This window comes from Lissotriton helveticus, chromosome 7 (assembly GCF_964261635.1).
Source record: "Lissotriton helveticus chromosome 7, aLisHel1.1, whole genome shotgun sequence".
Classification (NCBI taxonomy): Eukaryota; Metazoa; Chordata; class Amphibia; order Caudata; family Salamandridae; genus Lissotriton; species Lissotriton helveticus.
In genome coordinates, this window is record NC_136068.1 from 183,118,915 (window position 1) to 183,144,153 (window position 25,239).

The 25,239-nt window shown below is 42.1% G+C and overlaps 1 protein-coding gene across 1 annotated transcript in view; it reads left to right on the top strand.

Moving 5' to 3' along the window:
* The window catches only part of PCIF1 (phosphorylated CTD interacting factor 1), a 125,162-nt gene that overhangs the window by 20,162 nt on the left and 79,761 nt on the right, over positions 1–25,239 (top strand). Inside the window, exons 2-8 of the mRNA XM_078651906.1 lie at positions 11,689–11,827; positions 13,003–13,127; positions 16,662–16,799; positions 17,120–17,283; positions 23,111–23,265; positions 23,853–24,000; positions 24,509–24,592. Of these exons, the coding sequence (XP_078508032.1) occupies positions 11,689–11,827; positions 13,003–13,127; positions 16,662–16,799; positions 17,120–17,283; positions 23,111–23,265; positions 23,853–24,000; positions 24,509–24,592 (953 nt within the window). The remainder of the gene's footprint in view (positions 1–11,688; positions 11,828–13,002; positions 13,128–16,661; positions 16,800–17,119; positions 17,284–23,110; positions 23,266–23,852; positions 24,001–24,508; positions 24,593–25,239) is intronic.

Consider the following 25,239-nt stretch of genomic DNA (forward strand, 5'->3'; position numbering starts at 1 on the left):
TGTAAAAGCATGGTATGGTTTCTAAGCCATACGGTGTTTAAAACAGATAAAATACATACAATGATAAAATAATGACTAAACGTACTCAACTGGTGCTTCTAAGATACGCCTACCCCGGTGTACCTAACCTAAGCCTAGTACATGGGAAGGAGTAAGTGAGATGTAGTTTGAGTTAAGATAGTTTCTGCCAAGAATCTAAATAAATAATTCTCTACGGGTCTAATCAGCTCCGTACCTTGGTTTATAGAATGAAGGAGTTCTTGTATCTCTCTCTCAGGACTCGATCTCCCAGCAACCCGCAAGGGTGACAGGGAAACACTTGAGCTGGATTTCTCGGCAGGAGAAAAGACAGCGTCTCTCTCAGTGCGTCAGCGGGAGGGTCGGCTTCCTTCGGCACTTGCTACAGCAGGGCGTCGGGCAAGTAGATAGTCGATCTGCTCCAAACCGCCGTGTGTTTTGCTAGGGCAGATGCTGGTATATTTATACCTGGAAGGTGCCGAGTTTGGCGTAAGGTTGGACATAAGACGTCACTAAGAACTCGCAGTTCTTTCAGGACTCCAGGAGTTCTAGGACAAATCAATACAGAAGCAGGGGGAATTCCCGGGCTGCTGGAGGCTTGGTTTATCTAAGAACGTGTTGTGCTTTCTAGGAGTCTATGGGAGTAGCCTTGCCGTATTTGGACTGCATTGGCTATGTCTTAATATGGGTATGATTCTTATGCCTATATTAGGATATGGTTTGATATAACCACATAAGGGCATACATCGGGAATATTAAATAGAGTTCTAGATTCGTCTACAACACCCACTCCACGTATAATGTTCATCATTACTAAATACTAAGCAATTCGAAACCTATATATGCATGTGTTTTCCATCCCACCCCAAAATACATAAATTGCATTTGAAATGGTATAAACACGAAAAATGAGTATTATACTGTACTGTTTTCAAGCAGTGGTATCATTCAGATAGTACATTGGAATATTGACTGAATGAAGCACGAAATTTCTATTTATGAAATGTCTCTTAATACAGAAGAGAGGGTCGAGACCATTTCATCACATATTCATACAAGACTGTACATGTGCTAGAGGCTAAGTCAAAATATTGTCTCTAGAGTTTAAAAAAAATAGAAATCTTGTTCTCTAAGAATAGTTCTACTTTAAGCAGATTATCATGTGCCATAAGGTAAATTTTGTGGGAACGTGAAAAAATATAATTTCGCTTTCAGGGAAAAAAATAGTTCCAGAGTTTTTAGAAGTTCTGTTTATCAAAACTGAAGGCCGAATTCAGAGTTCAGGGAACGCTGTGTGCTTGTGTTTTCCAAAGTTATTCTCGTTGTTAGGAGAGAACATTAACTCAGATAGGCTGGCAAAGAATTTGTCTACAACATTAGGTGAAAGTTGGACCATGTCCGAAAAAGTAGAAATAGTGCATATGTGAGATGCATTGCCGTCATCGGTGTCTAGATCAGCAATGGTCACAGAAGGTTGTACCTGTGTGCCGCTTTCATCTCGTACCTCACCGCCACCTAGTCGTAATGGTGAGGTCTCCACGAATGACGTCATCAGAATAGGTAGCCACTGGGGACAACACGTTGCATGAGCGGTTACCGAACCAAGCAAAGTATCGATATCCATAGGTACTGCTGATGGGAGTCTAACACGCATTCTTCTTCACATAGCAGGCATCGTAGAACAGGTAGGATGCAATCTTGCCAGATTGGTCTGAACGAAAGAAACCAGGTAGTATTCAGATCTCTTAGCCAAGCCAAGCCGAGGACTTTAGTAATCCGATCTCGGTATCGCATTGCTAGGTGCGTTTCTTCCATTGTAGCCTGAGTTTTGTCTGTGACTTGGCTTGCCATAACGAAGCAGAAGGAACAAAAATAAGATTCCTGCTACGAGTCCCAGGATGAGAGGCAGGCCGCCGAACACAGAGTGCACGAAATTTGGGAAGATGCTCAGGACTGCTTCAAAGGGTGCTAACAGTCCCGAAAAAATTGTCATGTGTGATGCCACTGGTATCAGACATGTTTAAAATTTGACTTAACATTTCTACGAAATGCACGGGGCAATTTGTTGATAATAATGTACGTATCTCTGCTGCTGTCCATGCGACTTGCAGATCATACGTTTCTCTAGACGAGGTTAAAGGCACAGTTGTTTGTAAAAGAATGGACTTCATTCTGCTTAAAGTATCAATTCAAATAGAAGAGATATTCAATAAAGGCCCTATTGTTGCCTCCTTGTCTGGTTTGCTGTTTGGATACAATACTTGCATACAGCAAGTGACCCTGGATGTAACACTGACGAGATAGGCCGTTCCTGGCAACATGCCACAACAGCTGCGGTCACTTAACATAACGTAACTGCCGTTGGAAAGTTGTCTGAAAACAGGCTCTATTTGTGAGGCAGGGGTGCCGTGCAGGTGGCATGAAAGGTTATTTGATGAACCATCGCAGGCTCCATGCAAGTTAATTCCTTGACACAGAAGTGTACCGCTCAGTGAATTTTTACAGTTGTTACCACTAAGAAATACCTCTTTTTTCCCCCACTCCAACATCTATGTGTGTAAGGTAAATTCCAGGTTGACTTGATGTCCCCTTTACCCAACCTTTCATACAGGCCCGCTGGTATGTGCTTTTGGCTATATTGAAACTGAAAAGTCGTTATCGGAATTGTAATGGTGCCATGTATTATCCATTCAATGACAGGTTTTTCGGAAACTGTCAATGGTAATCTTTCTAGTTTTTCAATGCTCAGCACCGTATAGTCTGCCCCTCTTTGTGCCAAAGAGATTTGTTTATCTGTAAGGTTAAAGACAGAAAACAATGACGTTGTGTTGATTTAGACGCCATGGCACGTAGCCTGAACGGAGATTTTGTAACGTCCAGCCTAACTGTATAATAGAACGTAATTGGGACTGGCCATGTTGTAGCATTAGCATATCCTGTTCTATTATATCAATAGCAGATGACACAATGCTGTCCAGTGAATAAATTCTGGAGGACAGAGTCGTTAACCCATTGTCCACTACAGACAGGGTTTTTTCCTAATTAATACGATCAATTTCTCGTATTTTTTCAGCAGTTTCAATTTGCGTCACTTTCCAAGCTTCGTTGTAAGCATCATATATACCGGCGTATATGAAACATTTTTGACGCTGTTTGCGAGGCCCCAATAAGAAATCTCGCAAGTCAGCACCTTCTTTAAGTAAGGTCAAGTGTTGCTTAATTTCAGGTAGTGTGGATTTCTGTAGCCATTCGAGGCATAGTTTTCCTACACTGTATGTTGTTATTATCCCTGGATGTTGTCTCTGGGAATATCTTGGGTCTGGCCTGTTCTGTTTGAACCCCTGTGTTTTGTTCAGGAATCTATTTTGATAGTTATTAGTGTCTGTGGGCCAGATCAACCATTTTCTCCAATCAGGATTAGTTCTATTTTGGTGTAAAATATGGGATACGTCTATCTCCACATCTGTAGTGCTATTACTATCAGGTATGGGCTTTGGTATAGACGGTTTGTTTAAGGCCTTTATCCTGGCTAGGCCAAGACAGGTTGTTTGTTGAATGGTGTCATTCAGGAACATTATTTGTTCTGGGATCATGCAGGCTCTGAATAATGATTCTAAACCTTGTACCTGCCAGTCTTTTGTACCCCAGACAGTTTTTGTCTCAATGTTGTTTTTCCAAAAATTCAAAACCAAATGTAGACAATTGTTCATAAAATTTTGCAGAATAAATCAGTTTAGTATTTGTCAACATGTTTTTCATTCCTGTCTTATTTATAATCTTAAAATAAAACGTTTCTGGATCAGTGTTATCTGAGAAGTATGGGAATTTCTCATGAAATGTTTTCGAGCTGCCTTTTGGCGGTGTTGGACAATGTTCCCATTGATTATAAGCAAAAACATTTCTAGGATTAGCAGATGTATGCAAATAGTGGTGCCCAAAATGATTAAAGCAATACATTTCTTCATAATCTGATGAGCCTTCTAAATAATCATGTTCTGTAAATTTTGCTGACATTTCTAAATCTGACATCATATTATTAATATTTTCAAAGTCCCAATCATCAGAGAAAGTACCAGGTGATACAAAGTCACTTAAAGAAACCTTGAACTGGTGTGGATATTTCAAGAGTTCAACCGGGCCATATATGTCGTAATCAGTAGCGTCCCAGGTTACACCACCAGGTATAGGAATGGCTGTGATGTTTACTGATGATAGTTCTCTTTTTTCAATGTGAGAAGATCTGTGAGGCTTTAGAACCAAGTTGATGTTCTGACTTGCTGTGTCCATTGTACTGTATTTTCCATCAATCATTCTTCCCAAGTTTAAAACCAAAATGAGCCAGAGTAGGAGGAAAAGTACACCTAACACAATCCACAATTCAATCCATGGTGAAATCAGATATGTTTCTCCAAGTCGATGAAAGAGTTCAGTTCTTTTTTCTTTGAAAGTTTTATTTGCTGGCTTTTCTTCATGTTCACTTGGATCTTCAGAAAAGTCATCGAAATTGATGAAGTAGCCATATGCAGTTCTGTCAATTGTTGGAATTTCTTCCGGATTTTCATTAATCTTTAGATTTGTATGGTCAGAGGCTACATCATTGTAGACAGGTACTTCTTGACGAGCTGTTGCAATTTGGGTTTCAAGAGGCACAAGTTCCATGGCTTTGTTGCATAGTCCTTCTTTATTCACTGCAGGTTTATCAAATGTGATTAGTCTCTCAGTTTGAACCTCTTGAATTGTAGCAAGGTTTGGTCTTCTGCTACATCTTGGGAGTCCACTGGGCCTACTACTTATTATTGGCCACATGATTGTGGTTTTATCAGGTCGATTGATACAACTCTGTTCTCCTTTTTACCAGCAAGGGGCGGTAGTACTACTGATCTTGTTCCGTTGATTGCTAAGACAGGTACTGCTTTCCTGTAAAGAAGGCCCAAATTCCTTCTTCACCGCGATCTTTTCTCTGACCAGATCCCCAATCTTTGGAATCCAGACAGGTCTTGCTGGGACAGGTGGTTTTTCTTTAGTGGGCGTTGGCTTTAGCTTTGTGTTACTTAGACTTCTTCTTGTCTCATTTAAGTCCTGTAAAACAGCCAAACGATCTTTGATATCAAAGGTTTTTTGTTCCACCACTGAAGTCTGACTATCGAGGTCTTCGATTATCATTCTTGTCCCAAACAAAAGTTCATACGGAGTGATTCCACCCAGAGAATTTCTTGGCAGATTATTAAGACTACGTTGGACACTTATTAGATGTTTGACCCCCCATCACCCGAACCTAATACCCTCGCTGTTATAGATTGCTTTATGTCACGGTTTTTTCTCTCCACTACCGCATTTCCCTCAGGATGGAATGGACTAGAGTACCGCAATGCAATGCCCAAGGTGGCCATGGCCTCCTTGTAAGCTCGAGAGCTAAACACAGGACCCTGGTCAGAATGTAGCATGCCAATTGCGTATGTGCCGATAAAGACTCGCAAATCTTTTATTACAGTTCTGGCGTCAGCCGAGCGCTGGGGCCACATCCAAATGAATCTCGTCTTAATATTTATGGGATCGCTTCTTTCCGTGTGGACGTCTGCGTGTAGATAGCCTAATGCTGTCTAATAGAGGTGTCTGGGCTGGTCTTACTGTGCCTGAGTCAGGTATCTGGTCCGGCTCACAACTGCGATCTTTGTTGCAGTCCTGACAATCTAATGCAAAGTTATAAACATGCACGCTCATCCCCGGCCACCAGTATTTTGATTGCAATTCTATTAGAGATTTCAAGATCTCTTGGTGCCTCAGACCCATTCCCATGTGTGCTTCTTGAATCAAGTAACCCCTCCGGTTCGTGTTTGGAATTACTCTGTCCCCCACTCCAGGGATTTGAGCAAAAGGAACGGAGTTCGCATCAATTATGTATGTATTATTGAGTGGATAATTTAGAGGTAATGCCGCATAGTCGCCTTGTAATGAGGCTTTTACTGCCAGCATAGTTTCTCCATCTATTTGTTTTTTTTAACGCTTTTTTGTAGCTACGGAAGCCGGTTGAACAGCTGCCGTTGTGGCTTTGTTAGCCAATGAATTCCCTGCAACGTGAACGCCATCACGTCGAAGACTCTGCCTATGTATCACGTGAGTCTTTTGTAGTTCTTTCTGTAAAAGAACTACTTGTTCCCAAAGTATTTTATGCTTGATTGTGCCACCTTTTGCATCTTTGAAACCGTTTTGAACCCAGTTCTGCAAGTATTCATTGTAAGACTGGACGCAATAATACGAATCGCGCACTATTAGTGTGGGGAATTCGCGATCGGTATTTTCAAGCGCCATCTTAAAAGCCTGTAGTTCAGCTCGCTGAGCTGTACAGTCTCCGAGTGATTGAGTTTTAGTGACATGGGGTCTAAATTTTCCTTCGTGCCAACGACCTTTAACAATCGCCCACGCAGCACTATATGCTTGTTTACCCCCAACTGCGGATTGTGCTGAACGGTCTGTATATATTATACAGCCGTAATGTTCCAGATGCAGGATCTTAGTCGGCAGAGGACATTCATATTCGTATTGGAGAAATTCTTGCGTTTTTAAGTTAGGATCAAATTCGTATACTACGTCTGATGCAGCAAGAGAATTAACCCATTGTATCTATCTTGGATGTAAAGCTTTAGCATGTGGAATGCTGGCTCTTGTTACTGCCTCTAGGGCAGGTACCGGTGTAACGATTATTATACGTTTACCTTCGTGGGACAGCTCAAATCCAGCTCCTGGTCGTCATCCACACCTCCTGGTCCTCGTGGCTGCAGAGACAAGCTTCACCTCTTCACCTGAGATCATTGCGACATCGCCTGGTTCCTTCCTGGTTCCTTCCTGGTCACTGGCTAGTGACCCAAATTCTGTCCCCTCTGCTTTCAGGTTCTTCACTTCTTCGATCCACCCTTGGATCCAGCCGGACACTCTTCCTTTGGCCGCCTGCAGCACTTCTTTTGCAGATCTCCATTGAAAGCATCGACGAAACCCGACACGAAAAGACACCTATGCACCCGGCTTCCCTGGGTGAGGTAACTCGAGTACTCCGGTGCTCCCGTGGGTATTGACTCTCCAAGTGTCCAAGTTTAATGGGGTTTTCTCGTAGTCCATCCGGAAGTGCCCTAAAACAGTAACTTTGTAACTTCTTCGTTCTCCATTATAAGTCAATGGTAACTTGCAACTGTGTTTAGACACTGCACGCGTCTCCCGTGGGTCTCCTACTTCCTAACCTTTGGTTGTCTAGTGTAGCCCCAGCGGTGCCCTAGGCCTATTCCCTATTCCTGAGTGGTTCTTATACCACTTACTTACTAAGTATATGGTTTGTGAGGCCCCCAGGGCATAACTGTATTTGTGCAACTTATCGTATGCTAATTGAGTAACTTGTGATGTACTTCGATCTCTGACCTCATAAAGAGTGCAGAGGGGTTGTGTTAGAAATAAATAAATATATATTTTATATTTACCTTGTGTGGTGTCCTTTCATTTGGTATTCAAGGGATTATAATTGGTAAAAAAGCTTGCTTTACATGGTCTCTGAAGTCTTAGCCTATGACTGCTGGTCCATGCTACCACTAGGATAGCTTGTCTATAAGGTTGACTTTACAACCACCATCAATAAGGGTCGTTTAGAATGATGCAAGGTGCCCACTAGAATAGTGGACATCATATGCCAGGCTAACTTCTCACAGACACTATTGAGGACCCTCAGCAAACCAGTGCCCGGCATCCGGCACTTGCTCCCAGATATTTCATCACAGTAGTCCGCCTGTTGAAATGTTGAGCAAGCAAGTAATGAGTGGGTTGTCTCAAAGGTTTGTGGCCGAATCTTTTCCAAAAACTCCTTCGCCATGACTGAAAAGTCAAAATGTGAAAACCTTCCTTTCAAATATATATATGGAAAACTACAGGGGAATGTATTTCGTTTGATGAATCAGTACAAGACATTTGACGCTTTTCCACTGATTTCCCCTTTCCTAAAAGTGATCATAAAATACAAACAGACCAGTACAAGAATGATCTTAATTGTTCCAGAGTGGTTTCACTGGTTGTGCTTGACCGATCTGCTTCACTTCTTAGAACACCACATTGGAGATTGATGTACAATCATAATGTGTTGTCCAGGGTTCAAGGCTGTGTCTTCCACCACAACATGCAGTCTCGCAACTTGGTAGCCTGGCTCTTGAATTTCTCTAATACAACCATTTAAACCTTCCACCTCATTGTATGAATATCTTAAAAGACGGCAGGAGGTCTTTCATGAGATCATTATATTTTTTCAATTGGTATAGATGAAAAGATTCTGGAACTCCATGACAATACACAGTATTACAATTTCTTCAACATTCATTAAAGCTTGATCTTCAGTTCTCTGCCATAAAGGTTCACTTGGCAGTCACCGTGTGCATGTAAACAAATAACCATACTCAATCTTCCTCTGTTTCTGTTTCAATGAATAAGGACTTCCTCAAAGGGCTTGGCTAGTTCCTGCACTCTCCTGTAAGAATCCCTTTTCCTGTTTGGTAGTTGATCATTGTACTATTTTTAGGTCGAGCGACCTATCTCAATGCGCATGCGCATTGAGCGGGAGCTCGATATAAAGGGGCTTAAACAGAGCTTACCGAGATCCGGCGATTCCATGCAGTGCCTGTGAAAGCTCGCTCAATGCGCATGCGCATTGCCATAAAAGGCGCGTGCAAAGACACCAGCCCCCCTCCCACAGTCATCCCCCAGCGTGCGCTGTGCCAACAAGCCTTTGAAGTGAAGCTTAGCTTCACTTCAAAGGTATCCGCTACCCCCGCCCCCTGCTTCACACGTTTTTTAGTCAGTTTCATTCTGTCTCCTCTGCTCCTCGCATTCCCCCCTCCCTTCTCGCCCAGCCCTTCTTGTCACCTCTGCTCGCATCTCCCTCCTCCCTTCTCCCCCTCTGTTTTTGTCTGTTTTATTTTTTCTGTACTTCTCACTAGACATTGTACATTTTTTTGGGGCTCTGCTCGCATCTCCTTCCTCCTCCCCCCTCTGTTTTCATCAGTTTCATTAGCCTGTACTTCTCAGTAGTCTTTTTTTTTGGGCTCTGCTCACATCTCCCCCTCCCTTCTCCCCCTTCCTTTTCGTTAGTTTCATTTGCCTGTACTTCTCACTAGACACTTATTCCGAATCGCTATGACTCATGCTGCTCTGCTTATTTTCTGGTAGTAGCCTGACACGGGCATTAACATACAATACAATTCTGAATTCAGCCGGCGCACACGTATAATTTGAGACCAGACACGCAATGAGCCGCTATGCTGCAGTCAGCCCTTGTAAATCATAAAACTCGTCAACCACAGATCACTCCCAACCTGCAAAGTGGCCAGCCACCCTCATAACCGTATTACTCAGAACATTGTCATTGAAAAAACGCTTCAGTGCATGATATCTGGTGAAATGCTACTTTCTTTTGTGACCAAAAGAGGGTTCCCAGGAAAAAATTATAAACATTCATTTTGATGTGAAAAGGCCTCTGCAATTGAATATTTCTTAGTTATTTATACGAAGGGAATGACTTTTTGAAGCAGTTTTTTTTGTACATTCGTCACATATTTTAAACATTACACAGTCTACTAGCTAAATGTCTCTCTCCTTCTCGGTCTTTTTCCTCTTTAATTCTCGCAGTAAACAGACAACAGGCGCCACTGGGCCTGTGGGCAGACAGAGCCATCCTGCTTGATTAATGGCTTTGCATTTCCATGTGTTCGCAGTAAACATGCCCGAGGCGCCAGCCGAGCACAAGGCACACTGTGACATCCTCCTTAATTGTTGTTTCCCCTCTGAGCTGAGTCACTTTATGCTCAACTGCATAAAACAAGCATTGGCATAGCCAATAGGTCTCGCCTTTGGGACCTTATTAGTATTTAGTTATGCAGCAGGTCACAAAGGCGAGACCTATTGGCTATGCCAATGCTTGTTATGTATATATGTATTGAACATTTGTAACATGTTGAGGCAAAATAAATACATTGAATCAGAGTAAAGAAAAATGAATGGGCCCTCCGTATGAGCCCTAGATGCTGGAAAGGTGCTCCGCTAATGGCAGTTGCGTTTAGAGCATGGGCTTAGTGAGATTCAAAGAACCTTAAACAATATTTCGTAGGAGCAAAGTGTTTTACCAATCCATTCATTTTCTGTTCCCAAAAAAATCAGATTTCCTTATAAAAAGGATTGTATATATCTTCATTCTTCCCAAACCTCTCTCTTTTGCAATAATAATACTATTCAGACCTAAGTATGAAAAATGCTCAACAGTATTGCTTAGACAAAACAAGTGATGGGCAACTCCATGAGGACATTGTCAGCCAATGAGTACAGGAATGGTGACTCCAAAGAGTCTGCTGCCTGTTTGTCTGTACCCTATGTAGCACAGTGATGCTGAAAGGCTAGCTTTTTCCTTCCAATAAGACCAAGGGCTCATTATGCCATCCAAAATTGAGTAATATAGCTATTCTTATTATTCTCCCTACTACGGAGTGTGTTCTCCACATGCATTAGGCCTGCCTAAATTCTGACTCCGGAATAGTTGTTTGTCTGTTAAGCCTACTTTGTTAGCTGAAATTGATCTAATGACTGTCTTCTGTCCACTCACTGGATTGTTCCTGCTTCTTGTGATGAGAATGATCTTGGTTGTCGACTGCGTTTTAATTAATTATGTGATGGTTCCAATTATTAAAAAATATGAATGTGAATTATAGCTTTTCCTCTGATGTGCTTAGCATGTGTGGTGCTCCCATAATAAACAGTGGGATTAGCCTATGTTCTAAATATTTCTAAAGAAGTCAGGAATGGGGGTCACATGGTTCCCACTCCTGAGTGTTTTTGTGCCCAGAGGTTTAAATCTTTGGTTCCCATCCAAATATTGTGTTATGGAGCCAGAGGTCACAAAATCGTTAGAGGTTGAGATAAGGGGCGTTTAAAAACTGAAAGACTTGCAGGAAGCATTGTTCTCTCTGGGCACTGGAAGTGTATCTTCAGTGATACCCGTGGATTAGAGAGGAGAATTTTCATATTTCAGTTGTTGCCATTCGTGCAAAAAAAGAGAGATGATTTTCACCCATACTGTGCCTTAGAGTCTGGAAAGGTTGTGGAAATCAGACTGCACTCTAGCCCAGACATAGTGGTTGATGGCAGGGCAGTGAGTATATGCACTCTATCTGCTCAGCACCCCCAGGAACAAAGTTCTTTACAAATGCGTAATAGACACCACTTCCATCGCCCGCACTGCAGAGAATCCGTGAATGGGAGATTGTGTTGTAAATTGGAAAGAGGAAATGTTCTGCAAGATGCCAGACCAATGTTTTACTTACTTGCAGTTCCATCTGTTGGGGAGGAAAAGTGCAATTAGTTATATGTTCTCTACAATGCAAGGTATGGGCATCTACACGTACAACAAACCAACTTAAATGTTACTTTTGCAGAGTGCAGGGCAGAGACCTTGCATTGCTGTCTGCAGTTTGTCAAATGTGTTCTCGCTGTGTACCCCTTTCTCTAATTATACAAGCTTGGTAATCCTTCACTGCCTTTTACAATGTTATGCAAGTATAATACTCCCTCGCTACCTTGCATTGGTCAGTGGCTTAACAGAAGGCTGAGATGAGTGCTGTGATATTAATCTTCCTTGGTTTGTATTGCATACAGGTTGAATGCAGAGACATGGCTAATGAAAATCACGGAAGCCCAATAGATGAGACCTCTCTAATGATTCACTCTCCTGGCACCTCAAACCAGAACCAGCCAACCTCACCCAAGCCCAATAGACTGGTGCAGGACCTACCAGGTAATGCATGCTAAAACTGATCTCCGAATGAGTTGATGGTTAGGAGTGCTTTTGTCAGGGAACAAAGATCTCGAAAGAAATTGACCTGAGAGTAGGTTCTCAAAATATAAAGAAGAGCTGGCATGTCTCTGATGTTGGAGAGTGTGAAGCAGGCATAATGTCCTAGCTACTACTCTATTTCAACTACAGTAAGTGGTAGTAACAGTCTTGCTCAGAGATGTGACCCGTGCCTGTCCCCACTCTCTAAACTAGTGAGTTAGGTAAAAGCTGGTGGTGTAGGTTTCTGATCGAACTGACAAAGGGTAGCTTACTTTTTTGTCCATGTTGCCAGTCTGCTGATTTCTTTTTTTTAAATTTATTTTATTAGTATTTTTTTTTTATATACTGTATACAATCCCAAATACTGTTGCGGGGTTAGCCACAGCTGGCATATAGCGATTAGTACATTGTCGTATAAGTGGTTACCCTCTTGCTGGTTAGATTTTGATAGTGAAGGAGATGTAAGGAGGAAAGGACAGAAAAGTTAGAAATTCAAGGATAGTATTTGGAGATTTTGTTTAAGTGGTATTCTGCTCCTGTGATGCACTTACCCATGCCCATGTGTGCAGTGGTATGTATTGGTTGATGTGTTGCCTTTCTCTTTACAGCGGTGTCATTTGAGTCTAAGGCATACTAGCCCAAATTGTATCCCTACCAATGTGGTCAGTGTGGGGTTGTTGATGCGTTACGTATTTGCAGATATATTTCCCTGGTGATCAGGTTTCTTCACATGGTTGCCTGAGGAGTGTTGATCAATGCCCCAATTAGATATGCATATGTATGGGAAGTGTTGTGGATTACTTGGGGTACTGAAGTGTGCATAGAGGGATTCTTGTGGTTGGTTGTTCAAACCAAAGAAACAAATCTACAGTAACAAAGGTAACCAACTTCTTATGTTCCACCATATTTTCCTAGGCAGGTGTGATTATTTCAGTGTTTCAAATTTAGAAAGAGATGGCTTTAGGTGCTAATGGTCCCCTAAGATGCATTTTTCCGACTTTTCATGTCGCAAGTTCACAGGAACATTCTTGATTGTTTTGTTTTTTTTAGCTATTTCTTATAGTTGTTAATTGGTTACATCGTGAATGTGTGTCATACATTCCTGCCCTGATATGTGTTTTTTTCATGCATTTCAGATGAGCTGGTCCAGGCAGGCTGGGAGAAATGCTGGAGCAAGCGAGAGAATCGACCCTATTATTTCAATCGATTTACGAATCAGTCCCTATGGGAGATGCCAGTCCTTGGGCAGCATGATGTCATTGTGAGTAACATACTCTTTTGTACCACCAAGTCCCAGGCTCTCTCGACCGCAAATGGTTTTGATGCATTAATGCATTGAAAGTGGGTGGGAAGAAACAATGCTCAAAAATCTTACAGCATTGATTGGAGGCTCCACAGCAGAAGCTCATATGTGGTTGACAACAGATTCCACAGAGAATGTCAGTTTTAAAGCACCTGATCCCAGAATTGAGGCTCCCATAATAGAGGTTCATGATCCTATTAGAGGTTCAACCATGATGTTCATGAAACAAGAGCCCTTTTGTAATGTAGTCCCACAGCCCGCAATGAGACTTTGGTCCTCTACAGGGCCCATAGTAATTTTCCATTACAAGAGCAGCAATCGAGAAGCAGAATCCTCAGTATAAGCACCTGTTATGACATTCTCATATATTAGCTCTCTTGCTCCCACAACAACTTTGTAATACTTGAGCTGCGTGACCTTTACAATGTGACCTGTGTACATAACCTTCTTGGTGGCTGATGTGCGCCCTTTGATTATACAGTTTAGGAATGACTATGAGGGCCCAGTACTGGAGCTCAAAGCCCGCTTGCAAGACAGAGACACATGAGGTACAGTGTTCACAGTGACACCACAGCACCAATGGTACAGGGCTCTAAATGCCATCCACCACTGGAGCCAAAGAGCCTTACAGTGCACACCCTTATTCAAGCTGCAGTGCCTCATAGTGGCACCCAATACTCCTGCTACAGGATCTAATGACTTTCTATAGAAAAGCTCTGGATTTTGTTTGCCGCAGTGCATCAATATTAGAGTCACAGCTTGCAGTAAACAACAACTAAAAGGGAAAGTCTTTGACCAAGGTTGTTGGTCCTAAATGTGAGACCCACAAAAGCTTGCAGTGACCCCCTCGGTACTATAGCTCCAGTGCATAGCAGTGGGGCCGTAATCCTCTATTATGTTCATTGGGGTAATCTGCGATATCTCTTGTTATAGATGAAATCAAATTTCTTGGGTTTTGAGACCTGTTAGAAATTGAGTTACGGGTTGACTTGGATTGTGAGCCCTGGTCCACCAGTAATCATAATCCTTGTCAGGGTAAGGCATAAGCAAATCCAAAATTAATGTGCTCACCCCCCTTGGTACCCTGGCACAGAGCAGTCCGGTTTAACTTGGAGGCAATGTGTAAAGTATGTGTGCAACACTTCATACAGTAAAACTGTGAAAATACCACCACACAAATATCCCACACTGGGTTAGAAAAATAGGTCTTAATTTAATAAATAAAACAAGACCAGAACGACTAACTTCCAATCAGTACTTATGAACGTTTGTTTAAGGGATTGAGTCAAAGATGTCACATAAAAGCAGAAAGCGCCAGCCCGGTGCTTGGGGCGGCTCGTACTGAATTTTGGTGCGAGCGGTGTGGTGTCAGTGCGAACGGGCCCCCTGGCAGAGTATCAATAGGTCCAGAAGTCTACTGAAGAGTTGGTGCATGAGGTACTTCTTGTATACACTGGTACGCTGGTTTTGGAAGATGGGAGAAGCTTCTATACAGTGGCTTTGAAGTGCATGGAATTGCCTCTGTCCCTTGCCCTGGCTTCAAGCTGGCTTAAGTGACAATGCAGGGTCGTTAGGCCCTTTGTGTGAAGTCAGAGCTAGGCCGTTGCAGTGTTGTTCAAAATTAGAAAGTTGTCTTGTTAATACCATTAGTGTTTGTTTTCCTCTTATGCTTCCATAGTAAAACTGTAGTCAACTGAGGCATAGGATTTGGGAAAGATAGGACTTGGTCCTTGTTTGATTGTAGTCTAGTATAGGAGAGTGGTAATTCTTGTCTTTTGATGACAAATAAATGCATATTTTTAAACTAGGTTAATAAAGATGTATAAAGAACGGGCCCATTGAAAGACATCGCCTCTAATTGGATCTCCTTAAAGATTAACCAGATAGTTTTTTTTTTTAAACATCTGAGTTTTGATAAGTTTATTCTTTACATCTAGACTTAAAATCTTTTCATTTTGTGGTCCCTTACGGTTAAATATTGTTCTGAGTTGTGTTGCATTTTGTGTCTTTAATTGAATCAGTCTCTTTTTACACTAGTACTGATTGCTGTGAAATCGCGTGCCTTCACAGTTAGATCTTATCTTGCTGTATCATATTTTAGTGCACACACATTTTTTCTCAGACTATTTCCTCTGTTAGGCTGACATTTTTCTCAACTTGTGCCACTTACCAAGCCTCTTAATTTGAGAAATGGTTGTTTTGGAAAAAAATGTTTCATAGTGCCGGGATTAGTTAGTCAAGCTTGTTCTATTGTCATGGTGTTGCCTTTAGGATGAACCAAGGTGGTTGTGTCATTTTGATACTTCTCAGCCAGAGTTTGGTTGTTATTAGGGATGGGCTGTACACTCCGCTCCTCCGGCAGAGTTTGCTGAGTTTTGTCCACTCCGTGCTCGGCAAAAAAGCTGTAAACCGCTGCGTGGCTGAGTTTTTCTTTTGCACAGCTCGCCATCATTAAGTTGGCAAGTGCAAGCGAGAAAAAAGGAGTGCTAGACTGCCTCCCGGTGAGATTTCTCAACGATGATAGTCACGGCAGGTCTCTACCACTCACCTCGAGAGTTGCCATTCGTGTTGCAAAAGCTGCTGCTTGAGTAGAAGATCTACTGGAGCCGTAGAAAGAAGCAGCACCCTCTGCTGTGTCGCGTGGTGCTGTTAGTGCAGATTTTATAGCGCGGGACAAGCTCCTGGTGCTAAAAATCAGCTCAAACAGCTTGACGAATCGGAATTCTGCCCCTCTTGGAACTTTGCAAAATCTTGCTGAGTTTTTAGGTAACTCTGCTGAAATCCGCACAGTAAAACTCCGACTTCCACCCTCCCACCCTCCCCTAGTTATGTTAGTTTCACTGTACCTAGAATAAGACTGTTGCTATATTCTTGCATCCCACTTAGACCTCTTATTTCCACATAAGGGATTCCGACTGTCAGACTGACTTTGAAGTCTTTTAAAGGCTAAAGTTGTCATTGATACCAGGAACCATCACTAACCATTCAACATTCTGATTTCCTTATGAAACTCAGTGCTGCTCCTTTGCGTTTTTGTAGTATGACCAAGATTATTCCACAATATTTTTTTACCCAGTTAAGGAAATGCAGTTATGAATTTGTTTTCTTTCTCTGCGCAATGTTCAATCGTTTTCTCTTAGCATTTGATCTTTACACTGTTTTCTCTCAGCTGAGTTACTGTCACATATGTATTTCCTTAGTCATAAATCTGACTGTCCCTCGTTCCACTAAGCAAACCACTTTCTGTTTGCTCACATTCAGGCTCGATCTGGATTTTCTAAATATTTCCACTCATTTGAACTCATGTAATGCTTCATTTCTTCTTTGTCAAAGTTAGAATTTCATGACATATTGCTTCCTGTCGGTCATATTCTGATGTAACATTGCCTTTCCTCCAATCAGCCTTGGGGATTACTTCCATGTTGCATTTGCTCTGTTTTTTTGTTCATGCTTGTGGGACGTTGATTTATTGCACATAATATCTCATTACAGTCGGATCCCTTGGGGTTGAATGCTGCTCCAATGCCCACCGAGGGAGCTGTTGTTGAGAGTCCTGTGGACCCGAAACAACGGAAGAGGAAGCTGTCTGAGGAGCTCCCACCAAGTGGGAATAGTGTGAAGAAGATTAAGGTAAGTTTAGACTTGCTCCATACTAGAACTTCTTACATTGCCCATGCTTCCAATCCTTCCAAACTGCTGCCAGTCTTATCCTCCCACCCACAAATTTAAGCAATTGATTCTTGAGGCTCACTTTTATCTATGCCTTCTTCTGAATAGCCTTCTATGTCTAGCTCCACCTTTTAACACTTTAAGTTAAGACAAATTCCCTCCAGCTTGGACTAACCTTTTTATGTACTTCACACTTTTATTCTTCTTCATGCCACCTCTACTCTCTACTCACCACACCAAACCTTTGCCTCTGTGGTGATCGCTATTCTGTTTCTCATCAGGTTGATGTGACTCCAACAACGCCTACCGTCTCCTCTCCGACTCCTACAACGCCAACATCTCAGACTGTCCCCAGCTCTCCAAGTGTCCCTGGGGCTCCAGTCTTTAAGGTTTGGGGAGCTTCCCAAGAAGATAAGCAACAAGCGGCCCTCTTGCGACCTTCAGAGTAAGTATTTGTACTCCTGCAGTGAAGCACCATGTTGTGAGTCCTTTAAGCCTCTCATAAGAGGGGTCTGAGTTAACCTCTTCTTGTACCTGCCTGTTAAAAAATGTTTCAATGTCTGTTAGAAAGGAAGGAGGTCTTGGGTAGCTCTGGCTACTGATTGTGCACCTGTTTTCACCCAAGGTTCTTGATCACAATGCTAGTAACAACGGAGAGAGGGAGAGCCACAGTGTTGCCTCTTTTAGTTGCTATTAAGATTTTTGCTCTGTGAGTCGTGAGGCAGTCAGTGGCTGTTACACTGATTTAATGTAGACTATGGCCTACTGTTTCTTCCTCCCTGACAATTATGTCCCAACAATCTAGTTATTGTTTCTGACCCTAATGATGACTCCCAAAATAATCATACTTCTGCCAATAATACTTCTCATTTAAACCTTGTGAATCTGATTGTTTTCTGATACCTATATCACAAATCATAGTTAACCACACACCATACACTATTATCTGTAGCCTGCAAACTTGCAATTGAAGCACTTAGTGTATCTTTATTTTTATTGTAATTGTCTTATCTTTAGTGTCCGTTCCTCTTTCTTTGGAGGGAGTATGCTGTGTTTTATAAACTTATTTAAACACTTGGCAGACAGTAGCAGGAACGAATGTTTGCTGGTATACATTTGTCAGTAGTTACTTGGAAGGGTCTTATGGAAAGCGGGGCACCACTGTTTAGCGCTATAATAGGTAGTAGTTACTGGCTGATATCTTAAATGAGTACTGTTGTTTACCATTTGATTTGTGAACTACTAATAATGTTCTCCTCCAACTGGATAACTAGTTAGCCCATTTTGGAATCAGACTACAGGAGTAACGAAGTTGAGAATATATCTTTTATTCTATGAGGTGGTAGGGGATAGAGACTCGGATACCACATGATACAGGAAATAATACACACTAAACTGAAGTTCTGTTACTGCTGTAACATCTAAAAATGACCTTATTAATATATAATTAAATATGGCCAGTGTAAAGGTACCTTAAAAACTAGATGGTGCCAGCAACGTATAGGGTTGAGATACAACCGCAAATGATTTACATGCCAGATACTAGAACATAAATTACGTAGGAGCCTTTGGCAACATTGGTCTGTTGGTGAACTCTTAAATTGTTGTATGGCTTGATTTCCAGGCATTTTAGGTACCGTGCTTGTAAACCAATGTAAAGTGTCCGGCTCGTTATGAACGATCTTCCCTCTGATCAGGTATCTCTAGCTATGGATAGTAGATGAAATGTCTGGTAAAATAATAAAAACAGTCCAAAAAGTCCCTTTTCCTAAAACCCACTCCACTAAACAGGAATGCATGTCCCACCCAGGTTACGAAGATCGTAGTCCAGTGTTCCAAGGCCTGTTCTCCAGATTTACGTCCTTAATAGGGCTTCATGAGGGGGGCAGTCAATGTTTCTAGCAGGGCTGAGATAAGTGAACAGCCAGCTAAGGTCCCATTTGGTATCTCAGTCTTCTGAGCTTCAGTGGGAGACAAAATGTGGAGCAGATTAACATCCAGGAAGATGTCTGCCAGGTGTACCAAGTTTTAGGGGCCTTACTCTGATATGGGTACTGTCTGTGCCTTCCTTTTCTCTCTGCGCCCCACTTGATTTTATCTGTGGTCTTCCAGCGCTGCACTGACTACCTCAGTGATCGCCCAGCGAAAGCAGCTTGGAATTCCTTTAAGACATAGCAACGATGGGTTACAGCTTTTGTTAACCACTGTTGCTACATCATAGCAATGAGTTACCAGATTTGGAATCTGGCATTCACACGAGTAGGGCTCGGTGAGAACTATGAATAACAATTAAAATTATAGATGGGTAACAGTGAGTAACAGGCTTGTTTTTTTATTGACGGGTGCCAAGCGACATAAATAGACATGGAGAGTGAAGCGCAAGTTGATTATTTCACTCGGAACCATATGGTGAAAAACCTACTTAATTTGATCAATCTATAATTTTATGTGGCGTACTGCCCCCTAAAATGATATGCTCTTGCTTTCAACTGCTAAGCTAACATGATCTTTCTTTCCTGTCCCAAATGTAAAAAATAAAAACCTTGCCTCCTGCCACACACCTCCACCCCGCTTTGTCCCTTCCCTATTCTTCCTCAACGCTTTGCTCTGTTCTCCATCTGAGCAGAGAGCCAGCGCTGGACTAACATGCTCTCAGATAAATGCCTTTATGACATAAATCAGAAACAACTGTTGCTACGTTGAGCAGTGAGTAATCAGATTTACAATTGGGTATTCATGATGGTGGCGGTTAGCGAGAGCCGTACATAAGAAGATCTTTGATTCTAGTCAGGCTTGATCCTTCCCATATATGGAACACACTGGTGCTTGTGGCAGCATGAATTATCTGCACATGGTGTTGGACAAGGGTGGCTTACCCCCTCCTACCATTCATGGTTTGTTACTACCTTTCTATAGCATCTCACTCCGCTCTTTTACATAGGCTCATTTGTATTTGGTTGAAAGGCAGTGCTCATGCTTTGTAATAATCCTCACAAAACCGTGCATTTTTTGTTACTCACACAATACCCTGCTTCTCATTATTTTGATTGATGAAACACTTACTAGCCAGGGACATTTTATGAAACGTTGTGCCTCTGAGCTGACAGCATGGGTGTAAATCACTGAAGCTTTACTGGCACCTGGCTGAGATCTTGGCTATTGATTGTTTAATTCTTGTTGTTCATATAGTTGATAGCCATCAGAGATTGGGGGTGGGTGGTGCAATGCTCCTTCCTTTATTTGCAAAGTCTAGATGGCTGGTATTGTTTTCCACCACCATGTCTCTTTAGGGCCCTATATCACTAAAGCTAAAAATCTGACTTCATTTTGATCACTCTGCTTGAGATTCTACTAAAGGTCCTTACTGTACTCCCCGTGCTTTGTTGGAGAACAGTTGTCTAAGCAGATGTTGCATCCTCTCTGGATGACGCTATTTCCCTTTATCTTAGTTTGTCCATGGTGCTGATGGTAAAACTTAAAATTATTTAAAGCATGGCTGCCTACCTCATTTTGGGAATTCTGCCTTAGGGAAGTGTATCTTGAGGGCCTTCATTGGCATCCTTCACCAAAACATCTATTGTTAAGTGTCTTCGCGTTTGCCATGAGGCGATCTACAAGCCTGCACCTGTATTCTTGCAGGTCCACTTTCATTGTTATAAACCACTCTAGGCTCTATAATCATATTCCCTGTTTCTGTTAATCACAGTTTGTATTTGCAAAGCTAAACGGAGAGGCAGGTTTTGTTCTTACCCGTTCCCCCAAGGTTTGAAGCAAGCTGCCTGTAGCTCTTCATAGCCAACCTATTTTGCAACTGTTGCGCAACCGCATACATACCTTTTTACACCTAATACTATTTAACCAATTGAAGGTTTTCAGGTCTGTCAGGAAGCGTTTCAGGATCGCCAAACGCCATATAACTTTCATTACTACTCAATGATCATGAGATAGTTACTCCCAAAGTTAGGCACCAGCCCAGCAATGCCTGATGAACAGAAAGTGTTGCTGAAGTGGCTGGTTCATACGTGGATCCACTGCCATTGATCAGAGAGGCTTTTTGAGCAAAAGTAAGTGACTGGTTGTGCTAGATCTGCCACACATAGATTTCGGCCCAGGTAATAAAAGAAACTACTTGTTGCATGATTTCTCATTTGCATCTAGTACATGGGTTCTACTGAGTTCACAGCTGTGCCAGAGCATTTTATATTGTAGATTGGTTTTGGGCTCTTCTCTGAGGTACCAGAATTGTTCAGGTGAAAAATCTAGCTCAAATAAGATTTTGTGTTTGGAGTTGAGCATCCATGGCCCACCTCTTGAAGCATTTCCTCTGAAATGTAAATTAGGGATTAACGTTTTCTTCAAAAACCCGTAGAAAATGATCCTGGTACAGATGTCTTTTACTTACCACCTCACCCAGTGCACGTGCTCGAAAACTGCTGTGTAAGACAGTCTTTCTGTATAGAAAGCTCTTTGGGGTGGAATAGGCACTCGATCTTTGCTATGAAAGAGCTTGATATTACAATCACAGATATACACTTGTTCAGGTGTCTAATCAAGAAGATAGAAAGCTGAAATTCAATGGACGGATCCCTGCTTCCTCGTGGATACAATGCCCTCCTGAACAGGCATCATCAAAGACTCCTTAGCTTCACACAAAAAGCTTTTGAGCCCCTCATTTAGAACTAGGCCACCAAGATAGGCGCAGACAACCTGCTCTTTATTTACAGCATAAAGAAGAAATGGAGCAATAATATAATTCCTTCATAGGGCTTAATGGGACTGTGATCTCTAGATAAAATGTGGAAACTGGTTTTCTGCGCGAGTTCGTCCACTGACTGACTGCAAGCGTGTACTGTGCATTCTCAGCTCCAAAAGGAGGTTTCAGGCATGTGATCTATTACAGGTCCCTGTGGCAAACAACTCTATTTCAAGGTAAGTAATTTCTTTTCCTGATCCCTATCTAGAAGAACATAAAACTGAGCAGAGCTTCGAGTAATCCCAATCCTCTCCAGAGCACTGAAAGGTTGTGCTTTATTTAAAGAAATCTCAGGATGAGATGACATCCAATATCTTCACAATATAAAGGCAATATGAGGACCTGGTACCTTCTTGTTGTTGAGCTATTTCCGAGCTGCCATCATGGCCACATAGGGTTTCCAAAATGCCTTTGTGCCTCTGTGTGAGCTCTGAGAGAGAATAACTACTGTAGAAAATTGTGAGTTCTTCACTGGTTCGTTTCGTTTGAAAAGCTTTATTCGGTTTTGTAAACATAACCATATAAGCAAACATAAAAATACAATAATTCATTGAATTCGCTGGTTCAAATGGCAGAAGGAATAACTCTGCCTTTCATCCTTTTGAGGTTAATTGAATTAAAGCCATAGAGTTTGGTAATAATAATTGATTTTTAAACACCAAGTGACTATCCAGTTTATAATATGGGCTATTCTTTGTTTACATATAACATTTACTCGGTGGAATACCTGTATTGCTTTAATGATCCAACATTCTGAAGCTCCCATGTGCCTCCATTTTGGAGTTTATTACAAATGTAAAAACAAAAGTGTTTAGGTAGCACTTATACTGATGTATAACTTGTTTCTAAGAGCCTACATTTGTACAGATCTGGTATCTTAATCAAAGCGACACCCAGAGATATAATAAGAACACACAATGTAGTCCCGTGGCAACCTGAAGTAGAGGACAGTCAGCCTCCAGATCACACCTTAGAGTGGTGAGAATAATATATTTCATAGCCACTTTACTATCTCTGTTATGAGAAAATTCAGAGCCCCTCAGTGCTATTGGATTATAAGCCGAAACTACCTCAGCGCCTCAATATCAAGATATTTCAAAACCAGCCACTGTGCTTTAGTGCTGAGATTCAAAAGCTGCCTCGTTACATCAGTGTGAATATGTGACCATAGCTGGAGGGTGCAATACTCTGCAGCGGAGGCAGCTTCTGAATATTAAGACACCTGTGCTGGCTCAGCAGTGAGAGATTTCATTGTGACCCAGTGCTTTGTCTTCGGATATTCTAAAACTGAGCAGGTCCTCAGTTTTAGGAAGTCCTACAGGTTGTCATGTGCTTTGAATACAGGAAAAATTCAACCCTGCCTCTGCGGTGTTAGAGGGATTTCTCACAATCGTATATGTGCTTTGCGTTCTGAATAGGCAGCATTTCCTCATATTCCTGGAGTACGATATACAACATATTAGAGTTGTACATGTTGCCGCATCATCTTATGTATGTGTCCTGGATGCTTTTCCTGCAGAGTGTACTGGGACCTGGATATTCAGACAAACGCAGTTATAAAACAAAAGGGACCATCTGAAGTACTGACTGCACACCCAGAAGTAGAGCTTCTCCGATCCCAGCTCATCCTGAAACTGAGGCAGCATTACCGGGAGCTGTGCCAGCAGAGAGAGGGTGAGCCAAGCCCTACACTGTCCTCCTCACTTTCTTGCCACCAGGATGACTCCCCATTTTTCCTACCTTTTTTTTTCCCCTTCTTATTCCATTTGTCTCTGCAATGCCTTTCTCTTCACTCTCCATTCTCTCATCGTTTTCCACTTCTCTTCCTTCACCGCTCTTCTCACCTAGATGAAACCACTTCCTTTACATGTCATTCTTCAGTCTCTAACCACTGGGGCAGAGTTCTTCTAAAAAGGCTACTCAAAATTTTAGAAATGGTGCACTCTCTCCCTTCTGGTGGTAATAGTCTTTCCTAGAGTGATTCATTTTTAATCCTATGTTTTTCCACTGCTCCCCACTTACTGGGCAGACAAATTAGCAAACTCTTGCGTCCCAATTCCTGCCCCATGGTGAAGTGTTCCTGTATGTTTGGAGGGCTCTCCTGTCCTATCACAAGATGATGAGTATTGTGAATGGTTTCTCACTGCTGTATTTGGATTTCTCCTTTCCTCTCTCGCATCTCTATGGATAGCTCATTGAAAACTTTTCATGTTCCGCATTTCATCCCTTTTAATATCCTTTCATTTTGTTTGTTTCTCTAGGAATTGAGCCACCGCGGGAATCTTTTAACCGTTGGTTATTGGAGCGTAAAGTGGAGGATAAAGGCCCAGACCCTCTTCTACCTAGTGAATGTGACCCTGTAGTTTCTCCATCTATGTTTCGTGAGATCATGAATGACATTCCAATAAGGTACTGATGACATAGTTGTGGGTATTGGGCCTTCACTATCTCCCCTGTTGGACATCACAACCATAGAGCCTTCAAAGGCAACGCGTTTCATTACCACAATTATATGCAGGTGTTTTTGATGCTTAAGCTGGCACTGAGGCTATGTTCAAGAACTAAATATGCACAAGTGGGTCCCTTAAATATGTAGGCTGTATCTCCCACTTAACATTGCCAGACTTTACAGCGCTCATAAATGCATGATCACTATGCACAAGGTGGTCTAGTAAGTGATTTCAAGAGGGACTTCTATTGGTCTTTCTTCGAATGTGGGTGTTAATATCTTAAGGAAAACTTGTGTTAATGCTTGTTTGGCTTTGTAACTCTGCTTCTCCCCTTTCTTGTCACTTTACTCTTCTCTCTTCCTATTCCTTCCCATATGCCCAGGTTTGTCACCTGGTCTTTTAAGCATAGGGATAACGTACAATTTCCATTTCTCTTTGCAGAGTCTAACTATTAACATCTCTTGTAGGTTGTCTCGTATTAAATACAGGGAGGAGGCGAAGCGACTACTTTTCAAGTACGCAGAAGCGGCAAAAAGGCTGATTGAATCCAGGTAGGAACTAGTTCTTTTTCAGTTGTAATGTGTATCAAGATTTAAATCAGAAAAGTCAAGTTGCTTGATATCTGTAGGAAGCTGGCTTTCTTTATGGTGTATCAAAAAAAAGGTACACTGTGCAGAGAGTCCAGGTGACCCTTACTGGTTTACAGGGGTTAAAATAGTAATCCCAATTGCTCTCTTTTGTGGTAGTGTGGGCGAGCAGTTTAGGCTTATCAGAGAGTGAGAAATCCGATACCAATTTATAAAAGTAACACAGATTTTTTCATGAATTTAGACACCAAGATCATCGTAATCGGGTAAGTACTTTTCGAGATAGTGATGCACTATATTTGTATCTTTAAAGCGGAAATGTTATCCCATGGAGAAAAACATATACTGCATACGATCACTTGTCAACGACTTACAGGACTGTTCTTCTGGACTTAAGGTAAGAATAAAGCAAGGTCCAAGGCAGCACCAACAGGCCATCTCGATCAGCTCTGGGGCATCCGGGTGCAGAGGTGCTTTTCTGCGTTGGGTGCCCTGTTTAAGTCAATGTGTAACTGTACCTGTCAAAAGAGGCTGCAAGCGTGGATTGGGTGGCCAGTCCACTAGAACCCACAGGGGGGTCTCGGGGGTCCTCGGCACACAGGGACACTTTC